General features: G+C 40.4%; 1 protein-coding gene across 8 annotated transcripts in view; it reads right to left on the bottom strand.

Annotated features, from left to right (window-relative positions):
- Sorbs2 (sorbin and SH3 domain containing 2) overlaps window positions 1–16,298 on the bottom strand; it is a 197,031-nt gene that overhangs the window by 61,566 nt on the left and 119,167 nt on the right. For all 8 annotated transcript variants that reach the window (XM_055593643.1, XM_055593637.1, XM_055593636.1 and 5 more), the window contains 2 exons: window positions 3,348–3,486; window positions 509–681 (listed from right to left, as the gene is read on the bottom strand). In XM_055593643.1, the coding sequence (XP_055449618.1) occupies window positions 509–681; window positions 3,348–3,486 (312 nt within the window). The remainder of the gene's footprint in view (window positions 1–508; window positions 682–3,347; window positions 3,487–16,298) is intronic.

Raw genomic sequence — 16,298 nt, 5'->3', positions numbered from 1 at the left:
CAAACAGACAGTTTCTCCTTCCCATGATATTCCCTCCCTTCACTCCAATCATCTCACCTCCCGAGTCCCAATTCACAGTTTCCCATCTCCTGGTGTTAACTTACATCCATTTCAAGAAACAAATGACTTGTCTTTTTACAGTGCATGTGGGAATTGGAGGCTGTGAAAGGAGTTTTACTCACTTTATCCCCTCCCCCTCCTTTTTTTCCTTTCTCTCTAGGCATTACCTCTCCTTGATAGAAAGTTAGAAACAAAGTGTTATTATTTAGCACAACCCACAACTTTCACGATTTTAAATTCAAACGGAAAAACAGACTGTGTGGTTGTCTTCATGGCGCGCTTTTCTCCCTCTGCCACACAGCCTGGTATTCATGGAAGCTCAGACGTCTCAGAGGACGATCCGTGTGCTATAAGACCCGAGGAATGTGAAAAGTCATGCACAATCCATCCTTTGTGGAGCTCATGTGCAGACCCCAGAGAGACACGCAGGCTGCCATGCGTGGCTTACCGTTCTGATGGCTGTGGGGATCCCAGACTCATCCACAGGGCCTATCCCAGGGTAATGTGGGGCTTTGATAACTGTCACCCTCTTCTCTTCCTCCGAGGATCTGTAGAGTGGGACGGAACTTCCCATGCTGCCATCCAGAGACTGGGCATGCTGGGAATATGTCTCTGCAGAATCTGTGTAGAAAATACAGAGACAAGGAACACATTGGATGCGCAGACTATGAATGAATGGTGCCTCTTGTACATTGACCACCAACAGTAACAGAATCCATACTTCTAACTATGCCTTTTCACAACTTCACCCCATCTTATTCAGTAGCGGATTTACTTATAGGCATGGAACAAGGGCCTCATTGGTTTATAAAGAAGTGTGAGGAAGAATATATGTTGAATGGTGTTGGCAACCTCTGTTGAGGGGACAGTAAATATGTCCCACCTCACCTTCTGTCCAGAAATCTTGGAGGAAAGGATGAGGGGGACAAGGGTCAACTTTATAGATGAGGGGCTGACACCGAAAGAAGCCTAGCAACTTTACGTAGGTCGTAAGTCATGATGATCCTCACACTAGCTGCCATTATGAAAAAGTAATGTGAGGTATTTGAGGTGATTATATTATTATTATAGGATTATTGATCCCAAGACATTCCATAAAAATAAAATGAAAATAAAAGTCAGTTAAATCTTTTTTTTTTTTAGAAGTAGACAACACACTAGGAAGTAAAGGCTTATGGGAAAATATGTGGTTTTCATTGATTGTAGTTTATTGAATTTTATTTAATAGTGTTGGTTTTATGGTAGAATAACCAGGCCATGGCTTTGTATCCTTTTAAGGGTTAAAGTTACATGAAGCTTATCAAATTTCCATCTTCTTGTTAATGTTAGAGAACACTTTCAAAAGTCACAGTGTGTTATGTCACCATGGTTGACTTTTTAATTTAATTCCTCAAAGGCCTTGATGGGATAGCCACGATGTTAGGACTTTTTTTTTTTTGTCAGTGTTTTCTGAACATGTAGGCAGTTGCAGTCATTACCCGAAAGACAGTACTAAGTCTGTCTTTGTGAACAATTCATGTGACTGTATAAACCCACAGCTTGTGCAATGAGAGCTGGTTCTTTTTATATTTCTCTTAAATGGACCAGAAACGGTTACGTTTGTGATCTTTTGTCTTTGACTACATCTCAAGTTCACCTAGGGCAGAGTAGACTTGTAAATTCCACTCCCATCACTGCCTTGGCCAATTGGAACCTGCTCAATGTTTATACAGGGAATTTCTTTCCATGTTAAACAGTTTATGTGTAAAATCTACTTACTGCTTAGGTATAAAGTCAAGGCCTGCCTATAACTGAGTATTCATATTTTTTTTACTTGTATAATGAGGAAAACTGGCCATTAAGACAGGCAATAGTATAAAGAGTAACACTTAAAGATTGTTTAGAAAAATTTTATGGCCGAAATAATTTAGAAAGTTTCATTTGCATGTATAATAATGAATAATTCCATTATAAAATGTTGAAATAGCAGAGTCGGTTATAAGACTGAGCTGTGGACTGGTTGTCAAAGAGAGAAATTTGGCACAAACAAGCTCTTCTTTCTTACAGTCTAAAAGGAGCTCATTACAAGCTTCAAAAGTGGCTCCCAGGAGCAGCATTAGAAAAGGCACAAGTATATTTAGACTCTTCTTTAATGAGTCCCATGACTATATTTAAAATGTTATAGAGGTTTTGTTGACCATGGAAGCTGAGTTCTACCATGAGTGGGCTTGAAGTTGACATAAATGTTCTTTAGTCAACTTGTGGTATCATAAACTTTTGGTTCAGAGTCAGTGTTGGAAGAGGGAAAGGGGTCTTCTGCCAACTATAGAATGGTGTATATAGTTCTGTATTCTAGAGTTCTCTCTCTGTTGCTGACCTGTAGTGACTGTAAGAAAGCTCCTCTCTTGAGAGGTTTGTGTATGTATGCTCTCCTTAGCAGGCTTTCTGCTTTGTTGGCCTGAAAACTTGCTCGGCATCACAGAAACTCTTTGTCAACCTAACCTCACATAACGGTCGGTTTGGTAAGGCTTTTCAAACAACATGTTTGTTACATTATTTTAAAGCTATGTTCATATAGGTGGCTGCATAAGAGTGTTTCTATCTTTATGAAGCATAGGACTTTCCCAGGACACTCTAAATTAGAGTTCACAATACCCACAAAAACACATGCTTAAAGTTGTAAAACAAACTTTCATATTTTCACTGCTTATGAAACTTAAAACATATGCAAAGTCTACTTATTATGTCTAAAGTCAAGGTCTATCTATACTTGAGTGTTTATATTTTTTGATTGGCAAAATGGGGAGAACTGTGCTAAGACAGGCAATGGGATGATGACTGATGGCCTTCAAACATCAGTTTGAATAGTTTAGGACTGTGGTCCAGCACTTTAGCATTTTGCTGTGCTACTGTAACCTGTCCCTTGTTACATTGTTTTAAATGCTAGACAATTATCACCTTCAAATAACAAGGAACCTCTTTGTTTCAATGTAGACCCTTCTATTCTAATTCCTCCCAAGTTAAGGTCACCAGAGAGAGTACATTTTTAATGATTTTAATTTTAATTTTATTTTATTGGTGTCAGATCCTCTGGAATTGGAGTTAAAGACAGTTGTGAGCTGCCATTGTGGGTGCCGGGAATTGAACCCAGGTCCCCTGGAAGAGCATTCAGTGCTCTTAACTGCTGAGCCACCTCTCCAGCCCCAGAGAGAGTCACTCCTGTCTCCCTTTGTTACCTCACATTTTTCTCTTGTGATATACAGTGGTCACATTAAAGCTGTCGTGGAAAACATGATTACAGTTCTTACCGAGTGACCGTCCATGCTGCATGATGATGCTGGAGTTGAGCGAGGCTGGAAGGGAGTACGCAGAGGGGGAAAATGGCCTTTGATAGTAATTCACTGGACTCACAGCACCACCAGAGTTGCCGTTGATGGTTATCTGGCTCTGAGCAAAGCACAAAGTACCCTGTTACAGATCTGCTCCTTTAAATGGCAACAAGAGTTTATTTACTTTGAACACTGACATCTGAAGGACCAAATTCTCCCCTCCCCCGTTTTCTCCATCCTTTCCTTTATTTTTCACTCTTCTATATTATCAGAGGGCCTGTGAAAGCCACCTGCAGGGGTCGCTGCCCAATAAATGGGGAAGACAACTGAGCTCCCACAGGCTGCCCATAAGTGGTCACGCTCTCTCACACCCTTCTGCTGGTTCGCAGACACAGAGCACTCTCTAATGAATCAATGTTTCCAAAACAAGGCGACTACCACACAAGGCAAGTCTTTGGATTAATGAGTCATGAAATGACCTGTTCTGGTAGCCACATACCTGGTAAACCATTGCAGAGATGTTAAGACACTGGTGAGCCACCTGCTTCAACCTCTCTTAGCATTCTGGTTTCTTACTAAACTGAGTTGTTTGTTTCATATCTGAATATTCTATTTCTAGTGCTACCTGAAGCTTCGTTGAGACAATCAGGTCCTTCTCTTGTAGTTGTTAAAACATGCAACACGGTATTGATGACCATAGACATCCAGGGGATATATGTTGTGATTGAGTTGAATTAGCTTAGTTCCTAGAAGGACTATCTTTGCCCAGTATATCACTGAGCATTGTGCAAACTGAATAATACATGCAGATGAGATAAAACATCAGTAAGAATATTTAGTTAAAATAACATTATAGATACGTACATATACACATACAGACAGACCTAGAGACTCACAACTTATGACCTTTTCTACATTTTTTAAAAATAAACTTTGATTATACAAGTTGAAAGAGAGCAGGTATCACTTTAATCTTATGCTTTCAAATGATCCAAAAGAAAGCTAATTTACTTAAGTCACATCACATAGATCCTAAAAATCAGTAAATATTCAACTACAAGGATTGTGCTCATCAAATATTTCTTTAAGTTATTAAAAAATCCTTCTATTTTATTTTTGAACTGGGCCACTTAAGTGAGTGTAAAGCACCATACTTAACAGGCTTTATGTGACTTGGCTGAACGATCTACAAATATTTTTTTGGCCTTCTTTTCTAAATTAATTGACTTTGATATGTCATAATGAATGAAAAAGACATAATGATTTTCATGAAAAAGTAAGTTTTCTAGCACAGTTGACCATCCCTTATCCAAATGCTTTAGGGGCAGAAGTGCTTCAGACTTCATGTGGCTTTACGTGTGGGAGAGTCACAAATACATCTGACATATCTTAGGAGTGAAGCCCAAATCTAAATACAAAATTAATTTATTTTTCATAGACAATGTATACATACAATCTGAAGGTAATTTTAGAAAACATTTTTAGTGCACTTGAGTTTTTAAAAATTTATTTTATATGTACGGGTACTTTGTCTTCATGGATGTGTGCACACTAGATCAGGGCGTTGGATCCTGATAGAGGTGGTTATGAGGTACCATGTAGGTGGAATTCTGGACCTCTGCAGGAGCAGTCAGTGTTCTGTCCATGTAGGTACTGGAAATTGGATTCTGGACCCCTGCAGGAGCAGTCAGTGTTCTGTCCTAACCCCTAGGCAGCCCCCAAATTTGTTTTTTTATCACAACTTGTTACATGAAGTCAGGTGTGGAATTTGTAACTTACAATGTCATGTTGATGCTTAATATATTTCAAATTTTGAAACATTTTCACTTCTGGGTATTTGGATTAGGGATATCTAACCTGTATGCTACTATACTTAGGAAATGTGTATTATTTTGGTGGCTGCAATAGCACGAATTAGAGACAGAAGAATAAATATTGAAAACAGATTTACTCTCTTATCGGGTTAAGTTAAACATCTGATGGAAAATTCATGTGCAGCAATGAATTGGGAGTAGTTTCAGTTACAGACACCCCTGATGGGGTACAAGATTGTGCAGACGTGAGGATCCCAAAGAGCCTTAACCAAGGATACTTTTTGTTGTTGAAGGTCCTGATAAAATTCCTTAATGTTATTAAAACGTGTAAAAAAAAATTTTTTTTTTCTGACACAGTAGGACATGGAGGGACCCACATCCACTGGGTACCCAAGGCTAGTCGCTGGACATGTGTGGCCAATGATAGCATGTATATGACTATTCATATATTGTATCAATGAAAGAAAAAAAATGTTTACATAGAAATAGATACCAGCAGCGGTTGAAGAGAGGGAACAGGACAGGAGTCTTCCATAGATATCCTCTGAAAGACTCCACCCAGCAGGGGAATGAAGCAGATGCTGTGACTCACAGCCAAACTTTGGGCAGAGTGGAGAGATAGAAGGACCTGGAGGAGATAGGAGCTCCACAAGAAGACCAACAGAGCCAATAAACCTGGACCCAGTGGCGTGTGTGGAAACTGATGCACCAACCAAAGACCATGCATAGAGAGGACCCAGGTCCCCTTGCTCAGATGTAACTGATAGACAGCTCAGTCTCCATGTAGGTCAACTAATAAGGGGACCAGGGGCTATCTCTGACAAGAACTCTGCTGCCTGATCTTTGATCACTTCCCCTGGGACCAGGCGGCCTTGCCAGGCCACAGAGAAAGAAGATGCAGGCAGGCCTGAAGAGACTTGATAGTATAGGGTCTATCAAGTTAGGGGAGGAGGGCTCCCCCTTTTTGAGGACTAGGGGACAGGGATAAGGGGGAAAAGGGAGAGGAGGTGGGATGGGAAGGGGGGCTACAGTCAGAATGTAAAGTGAATAAATTAATAAAAAATATATATTAAAAGAAGAAAAAAGAAAAAAATGTATTCATAATTTTCAAAACTGGAATGACCCAGGAAAAAATACTTCAAAACAACCACAGGCTAAATTTTGGTAAGAGGGACTAAGACTGCTCACATCACTCATTCTTATATGACAGTAGGGCATGGACGGACCCACATCTGCTGTGTAGCAGAGGCTAGTGGCTGGTCATCAGTAGCCAGTGATGGTCTGATTGGGTTATTCCTGGGAGGGGGGAGATGAATACATACATACATACATACATACATACATACATACATACATACATACATATAAAACCAGACACTTGATGAACACTAACCACCTCAAACAACTGAAAAGAGGTATTTGTAATTTTTTCTGTAGTTGTAGAAGTTTTTAAAAATATGGCTTGTGGCATTTCTCTGTGCACACAAGTTACAGTTTTATGTTTTGCCAGGGCATAGCAACGATGTAGCACAGATATATATCCTCTGTTACAGAATCCATCGGCAATTTATGATGGTAACAATTTCAGGAAATCCCCCTCTCTGTCTTTGCTTAATGATGTACAAGTTTGCAGCATTTTAGGCATTTGTTTTCAGCATTCAGCGATTAGTGATCACTGGATGAAATTACAGACACACTTCAATGATAGCATGTATACAAGAACTATTTGAATATTGTGTAAATGAGAAAAATAATTGGTGATGTAGAAATGAAGAAATACATTCATAGATTTCAAAACTGGGATGGCTCAGGAAAGGACATCAAAACAACCACAGGCGAAGTTTCTGTAAGATGGACTAAGATTGTTCACATCACTCACTCCTCTATGACAGAAGTGTCCATCAGAGGTGGCTGTCATCAAAAGAATAAACAGTAAGAACAGAGAATACTGTGCAGTCAGAAATCCTGGGAGGGAGACAGGACTCAAACTGTTGAACCAGGGTGCAGCGACCTGAGTCCTAGGGGAAAGCGTCACGATCCAGGTATTAGTAAGTTACGAGAGTTGAAACATTTTGGACTTTGTCTATAATTTAAGCATAACAAATGATGATAGTCTACTTCTTTACATTTTGGACACAGTGCCTTTTAAGTAAGCCACTTAATAGCATATGCAGAGAAAAACAGTCGAACAGGAGCCAAGCATTTTAGTGTAACCAGAAGCAGCACCTAAGTGCAAGATGGGACTATCAGTAAAAATTTTTTAGTACCAAGTGGGCTTAATGGGGATGAATCCAATAGCTTTCCCTAACAGATGGTATAGAGCCGGTTTGCTAATCAACACCTATGCAGATAAAAGTGTTTGGCTACCAAACCAGATAGCGAATGAGTGCAGTCCTTAATAAAATGGCGGAGTCAAAGGAAGGAAGCATAATTACATGAGTGGCAGCAGGGGTTGCTAAGGTGATGCCATCTGTCACAGCAGATCTCTGACCCCAGGCGGGGGAAGGTGTCTCAGAGCAATCAGTAGTGTCAGAGTTTCTCAGTTGTAGTTCAACCAGAATGGCTGTGGAGGACTCACTCTCACACTGGGAGGAGTGCTTGCTCGGGGAAGAGCCTGTGGCATGGCTGTGTATAAGGCTGTTAGGAGCTGGGGAAGGAGGTTTATATAAACAGGCTGAGAGGTCCTGGACTGAAGTCAGGCAGGAAGGCCCCAGATCATCAGGTGGCGGAGGTGGGCTGGAGCCACTGCCTAGGGAGAGAGTGGGCTGGTGAAAAGCAACCACAGACAGGCATGAAGAAGAGGCATCTGGTGTGCTGTGTCTCTGTGTCTGTGAAGCCTTTACCTCCAACACATTGGCAGTTAGGTGCTGACTTTCAAGCTGAGTTTGAGGGAAAAGAATAATGAGGAGAGAGATAAGTCATTCAGTTAATACCAGTATCTGTTTCACACCACGGCACAGAAGGCAACCCATTGGCTTTACGTGCACACGTTCTAAGGAGATACATCCAGATGGATTAGATGTCAGACACGCAGGATGGGAGAAGCACGGGAGCAGGAAGAACATGAACCCAGTGCACTCGGAACAGAGGCCTCTGTTCCTTTAAGGCTGCAGTACTAGTTTGAGTAAGGACGAGGAAGCATTGACAGGATGGAGCTTCCTCCTCCTAAGTTTTCAGGTTTTGTTCCTCGTGATAGAGAGATGATGTCAAGTTTTCCACTGCTTGGCAGAATCAGTTTGTTTCTCAAGAAAAATATTGGACTCTGGCTCTTTCTGTTGCTTCCCCACTGTCAAAATAGTCCCCCCCCCCATAGAAATCTATTTGTCTTATTTTATATTTCCTGATTTACTATTTAAGTTGATCAAGCTATAAACAGTTACGTGGAATAAAGGACTTCTGCCCCCCTTCTACTCACCAAATCTGTCCATTGGTTTTACTATGAAATACAAAAACAACTGAAAATGTAAATATGCTAGCAGTGTTAGTGGTGGGACTGATGTGCGTAAACAAACAAAAACAAAATCAGTTAGGATGGACTCAGGTTAGTTAGAGCTACTGTTGGCGTTGAGTCTTAAGAAAGGAGAAAGAAACTGAAGGAGAAATAAAAGGTTTAAGAACTCCAAAGCTGCGTGTAACCCAAGAGTTTGAAAACCAGGAAGGGACCATCTAAGCAGGGAGAGAAAGATGCACATTAAAAGTTTTTGTTGTCTGTCTGTTACATCCCTGATGTCAGACGTAATGGACGTCCAACTTAATGAATGTATAAGTGAGGCAGAAGCATTGTCCTCATTTGTTTAATTTCGGAGACATTTTCCTTGCTTTTCTTTTTCTTTCTTTCGTTGTGTGGAGTGTCTTAGGTATGTAAGATGGCTAAAAATATTATGGGATACTAGTACAAAGATAAAGGAATGAATAAGACTATATAAACTCCTAGATACTGCCTGGGAAAGATTTTAATGGCACCAGTTGCTATTCATGGCTAACTGTAATTTTCAGAAAAGCTGATGTCATGCAGCCTGCTGATCTTATTAAAGCCCTATCCCCCCCCCACTTTTAATTAGATACTGAAAAATCCACTATTTTAAAAGGTTGGATCATAGATCACTTAGGAATTGGCTGAAAACTATTGGTTCTTAGAAAAATACACAATTTATGTATGAATAAAATTTTACCTAAACTCCAGGGCTCATGGATACTCCAAAGTACATTCTTGATTGAACAACATTAAGAAAAATTCAGTGAGGGATTGGAACTCATAGTTTCTTGTTCTGGTTTTATTTACGAACTTAATGATGTTGTTTAAGCAGATCCACTTAACATGTGATAAAAAAACAAAACAAAACTGTGAGCTTTTTTTTTTTTTTTTAAAAAAAGCCCTCTGTATTTAACTAATAGAAAGCTTAGTTACCTTGAAATAAAAAAAAATAATAAATATGTATTCCTTGTTTCCAATAGTAGATTTCATTGGATGAGTTATTTGATATGCAAATATAATATTTTTTATTTAATACATTAGATGTTTGCTTCAGGTCTAAAGAAGTCTATGAAAAGTGCCAATAAAGTTGCTTAATAGAAAGCAGTACCCCCAGGACAGTCCCCCCCCCACACTATCTTTCTGGTTTTGCCTCTATGCTAAGCGACGATCCATGCTCAATAAGAGAAATCACAAAGATTTCTCAAGTCGTTTATTCAGATGACACTACTTTTCCTTTAGACTTTGACTCTCATGAAGTTGACTTGCTCATGTCTTTCAGCCTGACACATGAAAAGCTGAAGCAATAATCTTTCCATCATCACCATGGTCACGGTCATTTCAACATAGCTGTTTTTGTGCACTGTTGTACATGGGGATATTCCTTCATACATTATTCTTTCAAAGAGAATGAACACACACACACACACACACACACACACACACACACACACACAACAAAACAAAACCAAAAAAACAAAAACAAAAACAAAAACAGTACCATTTCTCATTCTTTTGCTGCCTTCTGTTGTCTTCATGATTTTGAGTCTTTAGAGGTGGGAATACATGAATATGTGTAGGGAACATAAAATACATGCCGTTTGATAAATCACACCACCCTTAAAATTTCTATAGCTGAAATAATACAATCCTACCATTGGCCACCCACAGAAAGCTTTGGAATAGCATCTGGTAAAGATGTCAATTGCTTTTTAAACTACTCGGCGTGAAATTCTTTTTACAAGACCCTGAGCTCCAGGTTGATGAAACACCCTTTAGACATACAGGAGAGGAACCGTCTGTGGTGTGATGCTTATCCTGGGGAGACATGAACAAACCTCTGATCACTCCTGATGGGGAAATGATGATGTATTTCAGTACAGATACAAAGTTGGTGCACCAACGAGTTTTATTAGGGTTACTTATAGGAGCGGAAGTGACTCAAAGACACCTGTATCCCCAACAGCCTATCCTAGCATGGGTAACAGTTTTGGAAAGCTGGAAACTTAGAGAACCCTGCATGGCCTACAGAGAGCGTAACGGGCTGGGTAATGTCAATTGGTTTGAGTCACTCCCAGGCAGGTTGGCTGATCTCTGTATCTTTCAGGTAGTGTAGAGCATCTCAGAGTCTTCTAGGCAGCTTGGCTTGTTTGAGAGTGACTCAGCAGTCTTTATTGCTTATATAACCTTGTTGGGGAGCAGGGAGGGGCTACTGAAACTGGTTAGTTTTAGGGACTTCCTTGGGCTATTTTGAATGTTCTACGTTCTGTCCTAATGACTTTCCCTTGCAGGATAAAAATCCTTTACTTCCCCTTAGAGTATCCTATTTCCTCACTTGCCTGTAAACACTGTCTTAAAATATCCCGTGGGTTTACATCCATTCACATGCCGTAAAGGGTTCCCTCCATGACAGAAGGTTTTAATCTTGGAGGAGGAAACTGATATACCACCTCATCTCTTACATGTCTTCCCGGAGGAAAGCATGAGAAGAGGATCAAAAACATGTAAGAGAGGAACGTAAGTATTTTCACATTCTGAATTAACCTGTAGTAGGAAAAATCAGCTTCAAACAGAATGGTTTTCCCACTACATGTAGTTGACTGCAGAAAGATCAGTCAAGCTGGCTTGTGTTCCCTTGCTTTCAGGAACATGTAAAATGAAGGCATTCAAATATGGCTACTACGTCACTCAGGTTTTTTATGAGTCCAAGTTGCCATTTACTTTCCCTAGCCATCAAGGCAGGAACTAGAGACACTGCCTTGCACCTGCCTGCTCTTCACTAACTAAGGGAGGGAGTTCTTAAGCCTTAACACACCTAATACTGTAAATTACTCAAAATAAGATCGAGCTGCTTGGTCCAAATGAATCCAATCCAGTACACTGGGAGAACTCATGGATGCCAACGGTGAGACAATCAAGGCAGAAGCTCTATGGAAAAGAGAGGGTGACCCAGCAGGGGAGAGCTGTGAGGGGTGCAGGCTCAGGAAGCCTCAGGACCAACAGCAGAAAGGTATAGAGAATGTTCGGATCTCGTGGGTATGAAATAGCAGGAGCTGTGGCGTGACTTTACAGCTGAGAAGCTGTCGCACTCTAAGAACACGGCCAAAGACGGGGTGTAAGGTTAATACCGAGAGGAGGACGGAGGCAGAAGAACCCACTGACTGTGGGTCTGCCTTGACGTGGCCACGCTGTTTAATTTCCCTTGACCTCAGTTTTCTCATATGTCAGTTACAAGCATTAATGAAACTCATCTCCTCCAGTTTGTGAAGCGTGGGATATTAGGAATAAAATATTCTTCCACAGTGCCTGCTGTACTGACACAGCTGTTCAGAAGCATCACAATTTGAAAATGCATAGAAGGCAATGCTTTGCACAAAGCCAAGACCAGGGTAGGGAAAGAAACAATTATGTGAAAGTTGTCGTATAGAGGAAGAAGAAAAGTTCACCCCTTTTGCCCCATGGGATAAACACGGAGAATTTAAAGAAGGCAGATTATGACTCAATCTAAGAAGTGTTCTAATAGGTAGATTTCAGAATTCCTAAGCACTAGATTGCTGCTCTATAAACTAGTGGAGCACCTCATTATCTGTATTCAGGAAAGGGATCACTGCTCATCTGGCAGAAGATGGGGAGCTTACATGATATCTAAATTCATATTCTCCTCCTCCCATGCTGTACTGTTCAATTATTTTAACATCCCCTCCCCCAACTGGAAATTCGCCACAGACTCATTCAACTACAAACATAGCAGACCCACAAAGACGTTACAGGGTACTGATTGGCCGTACAATGGGAGACATCAATGGTCTGGGCTGGCCGAGGTGGGGGTGCAGAAAATGTGCTCTGAAGTTTTGTGTTCCGTCATCTAATGTGGCTAACGTTTATGCATTACTCATTGTCTTAGGGTTTCTACTGCTGTGATAAAAAATACCACAACCAAAAGCAACTTGGGGGGAAAAAGGCATATTTCATCTTACAGCGCAGTCAGTCCATCATCCAGAAGAGTCAGGACAGGAATTCCAGACAGGAGCCTGGAGGCAGGAGCTGATGCAGTGGTCATGGAAGAGAGCTGCTTACTGGTTTGCTCAGTTTGCATTCTTATAGCTACTGGGGGGTGGCGCCACCCACAGTGAGCAAGACCTTCCTAGATCAATCATCAGTCAAGAGAATCGGCCGCAGGCTCGGCTACAAGCCGATCTGGTGGAGACATTTTCCCAGTTGAGGTTTTCTCTTCCAAAATGACCCTAGCTTGTGCCAAGTTGACATAAAACTAGCCATTGCACTCTGCATTCCTTAATTCCTACATATTGATCCCATGGAGCAAAAGAGAAGAGTTCTCTCTTTCATCTACGTGGCACTGATGGACATTCATCTTCCCTTTCTCAGCATCTGTGCAGTGGCAGCTGGAGGAGTTATGCTCTGACCAATGACTGTTTATGACACACCACACTTGGAAGGGCCAAGTTTATCCTTCAGAAGCAAAGGGCACAGCACTTACAAATACCACGGAAAGCCTCAGCGTGGCAATCCGTCATCTCTCCTAAGCATTTGGCTTACATTTGTATTCATCTAACATGAACAACAATGATATTTTTAGCAGAAGATTTGTTCACACAAAAGGTCGACATACCTCATTTGTGGTCTTTCTATACATGCACCGTAGGAAAGTTTGTAAAATCATCTGTCCAACTTGTCAGGCATAGGGAATAACCCTAACAGTAGCCCGTAATCATATTTTTTCACTAATAGTTAGACTCTAACATATATATAAATCAAACTCCTAAAGTACTAAGATTTACTTTTCCTATCTTAGAATAGTTTTGTTTCTTGGATCTGTTAAATTCTTGGGAGAGTAGTTTATTTATATATGTATATATTTATGTACACACACACACACACACACACACACTACATATATATATTAGTGTAGCTTTTAGCCCTCTATATTTACTATGTGTCCCTGCCAAAATCTGGAATGTAAAACTATTGTGAAAGATCATCAGACAGAAAATGAAACTTAAAATTAAGTATACCATAGTAGGAACGTCATGAAAATTAAATTTCCATTGGTGGACGAATTGATGAAGAAAATATGATCTCTCTCTATATTATAATGGACTATCTTAATCTTTAAGAAAAGGGAACTTTGTATCCATGTATTTTGAAGTGGATAACCCAGAGGATATTATATACGTGACATAAGCCAGTCACAGAACAAATACTACTCATGATTCCGCTTACATGAGGCATCTGAAACAGTCAAAACAGAGGCAGGTGGTTTGTAATAAGCAGGTAGTCAAAACAGAAAAGGTAGTTGCTAGCAGCTGGGCAAGAGGGAGCTGAGCTGCTATTTGGGGTGCAGAGTTTCATTTACGCAAGACAAACTAATTCTAGGAAATTTCCATATGACATTATGTCTAGAGTTAATAGTTGTACATGGAACGCTTAAAATTTGTGAAGAAAGGCCTGGGGGAGGTGGCTCAGTTGACAAAGTGCTTGCTATGCAAACACAGAGGCTAGAGGTGGGATTTTCTGAACCCCCACAAAAGCCCAGCATTTAGGAGCTAAAGAGAGAGGATCCCTGTGGGAAACTGGTAGCTAGACTAGTCAGCCACCTCCAGGCTCAGTAAGAGAGGGTGCCTCAACAAATAAAGCGGACAATAATCTAGAAGGACACCCAACACATGTCAGTATACACACACATGCGTGCCTGTCACACACAGGAATTGCAAAAATGTAGTGAAGAGGGTAGATTTTATACATACTTGGCAAAATTAAGATAAAAACATGACAATTTATAGCACCTTTTAACAAGGTGTAATAAAGCAGTGCACACAATTTATCTGAGGAGATAAACTTGCATTCATCTGTGATGAATTATTGTTGAAAATATCAATTTACTTTCCCAAACTTCTACATAGTTTGGAAAAAAAAATTTTAAATAATAACAGTTTCTGCATGTTGGAGAATTCACTGTGTAGAAGGTGGCATGCCAAATCCCCCATTCGTATTATCACACCTGGCGAGAAATTGTCTAAGACGAATGTTGTTATTAATACCCAATATTATGGATGAAGAAACTAAAGTTCAGGGAGGACACACAAATAACACCTTGAAAGAAGCCATAGTCAAATTGGTTTCCTCCCTGTCCATCCTAAGCCCACTCTCAGAAAGCCTTCCTCACTTCTGCTTAAAAACTGCGCAGCAGACATGAAGCATCAAAACTTGAAAATAGAACTTTTGAGAGTAGAACCTGGACACATCAAGAAATCAATAAACATTCAATAAATGAACAAAAGTGATGAGGTCTTAAAGCTTAGCTTTGAAATCAGGTTAAGATGGTGGGGATTCATTAATGAACCCCCACTGTTTCTGGCCAGTCTGGATAGTGACAAAATCATTGGGAAGGAAAGTAGCAAAGCTATTATTTTGAAAGTAATTTTTGAAGAACCAAATTAGGTTGGGTGAATCAAGCAGTTAGGAATGTTCCATGTGACCTCTCCCCTGCTTGCTGGAGTGACATGTCATGGGTCACAGACAAAGCTATTGTTGGTCCTAGAACAGTTCTACATTAGACCTTCCTGGGCTCCTAAGCTCCAGAGACATATCTGCCCATTTCTGTGTGCCAAAGACTCATGTGCTCCTCGTCATCAGTGAGCGGCCATTCTAGCTCTGCTTCTTCCCAGCTGGATGCTATAGAAGCAACTTAGTTTGGGAACTCATTTGCCTCACCTGTAAACTGCAGGCAGTAATAATACCGCTTGTGACAGTGAAAATATTAAGATAAATGTGTTAGAATAATGGCTGCACATGGTTAAATCTGTTATTCATGAGTTGCCATTATTGTAATTATCAATTTTTTTTTTTAAATTCATTTGGGCTCTCAGGCTGAACATGGTGGCACAGACCTATAATTGTAGCACTCAGAAAGTAGAGATAGGAGGATGGTGATTTCAAGGCCAGCCTGGTATACACAGAAAAGAAGACATACATAAAACAATTCTGCTATGGAATAAACTTCATATGAAATTAATAGCACAGAGGGTGCATTGTGATAGATTTGTAACCCCATCCCCCCACTTATCTTTTTAATTATCCATGTTTAAGATTTCTACACTATGGGCAGGTGAGGGAGAACTTTGGCATCAGTCCTATCATCTGTTAAGAGTTTTCTACAGCTTTAAAATTTTGTATCTTCAAAGATAAGTTTGTCTGGTCTCCAATATCTCATTTACTGGTGAGTTACAGTGTCTACAGTCCTGTCTCTGCTGCTGCCAGGATGCCCTGGGTTGGCAAGCTTCCAGTTAGTGGAGTTTTCTCTAACAGTCTCTTGTCTAGACACAGCCTATGGATTAAGAGTTAATTATACTCCCTAAGTCTGTTTCAAACTCACGGAGAAGTTACTATGGATGTTTTCTCACACAGCCAGCAACAAAGCCTGGAGAAAACAGTATAGTTCATCTTTAAAGCTTCTGTGGCCAACACTGGTTCACTTTGTGGAGAGGCTAAGCGAAGAATGGCTTTTCCGTTGATAGAAATGATGAGTATTGTTAGGATGGTGCTATGATACTTTTACATATGTGAAAATTATGATCCTCCCGAAGAAGTCTAGGTAGTAAAATTTGATTCGTAGTGTTTCCTAAA

This window comes from Psammomys obesus, unplaced genomic scaffold (genome assembly GCF_907164565.1).
Source record: "Psammomys obesus unplaced genomic scaffold, mPsaObe1.curated_primary_1811, whole genome shotgun sequence".
In the NCBI taxonomy this organism is placed as follows: domain Eukaryota; kingdom Metazoa; phylum Chordata; class Mammalia; order Rodentia; family Muridae; genus Psammomys; species Psammomys obesus.
This window is presented reverse-complemented; position numbering and strand designations above follow the sequence as displayed.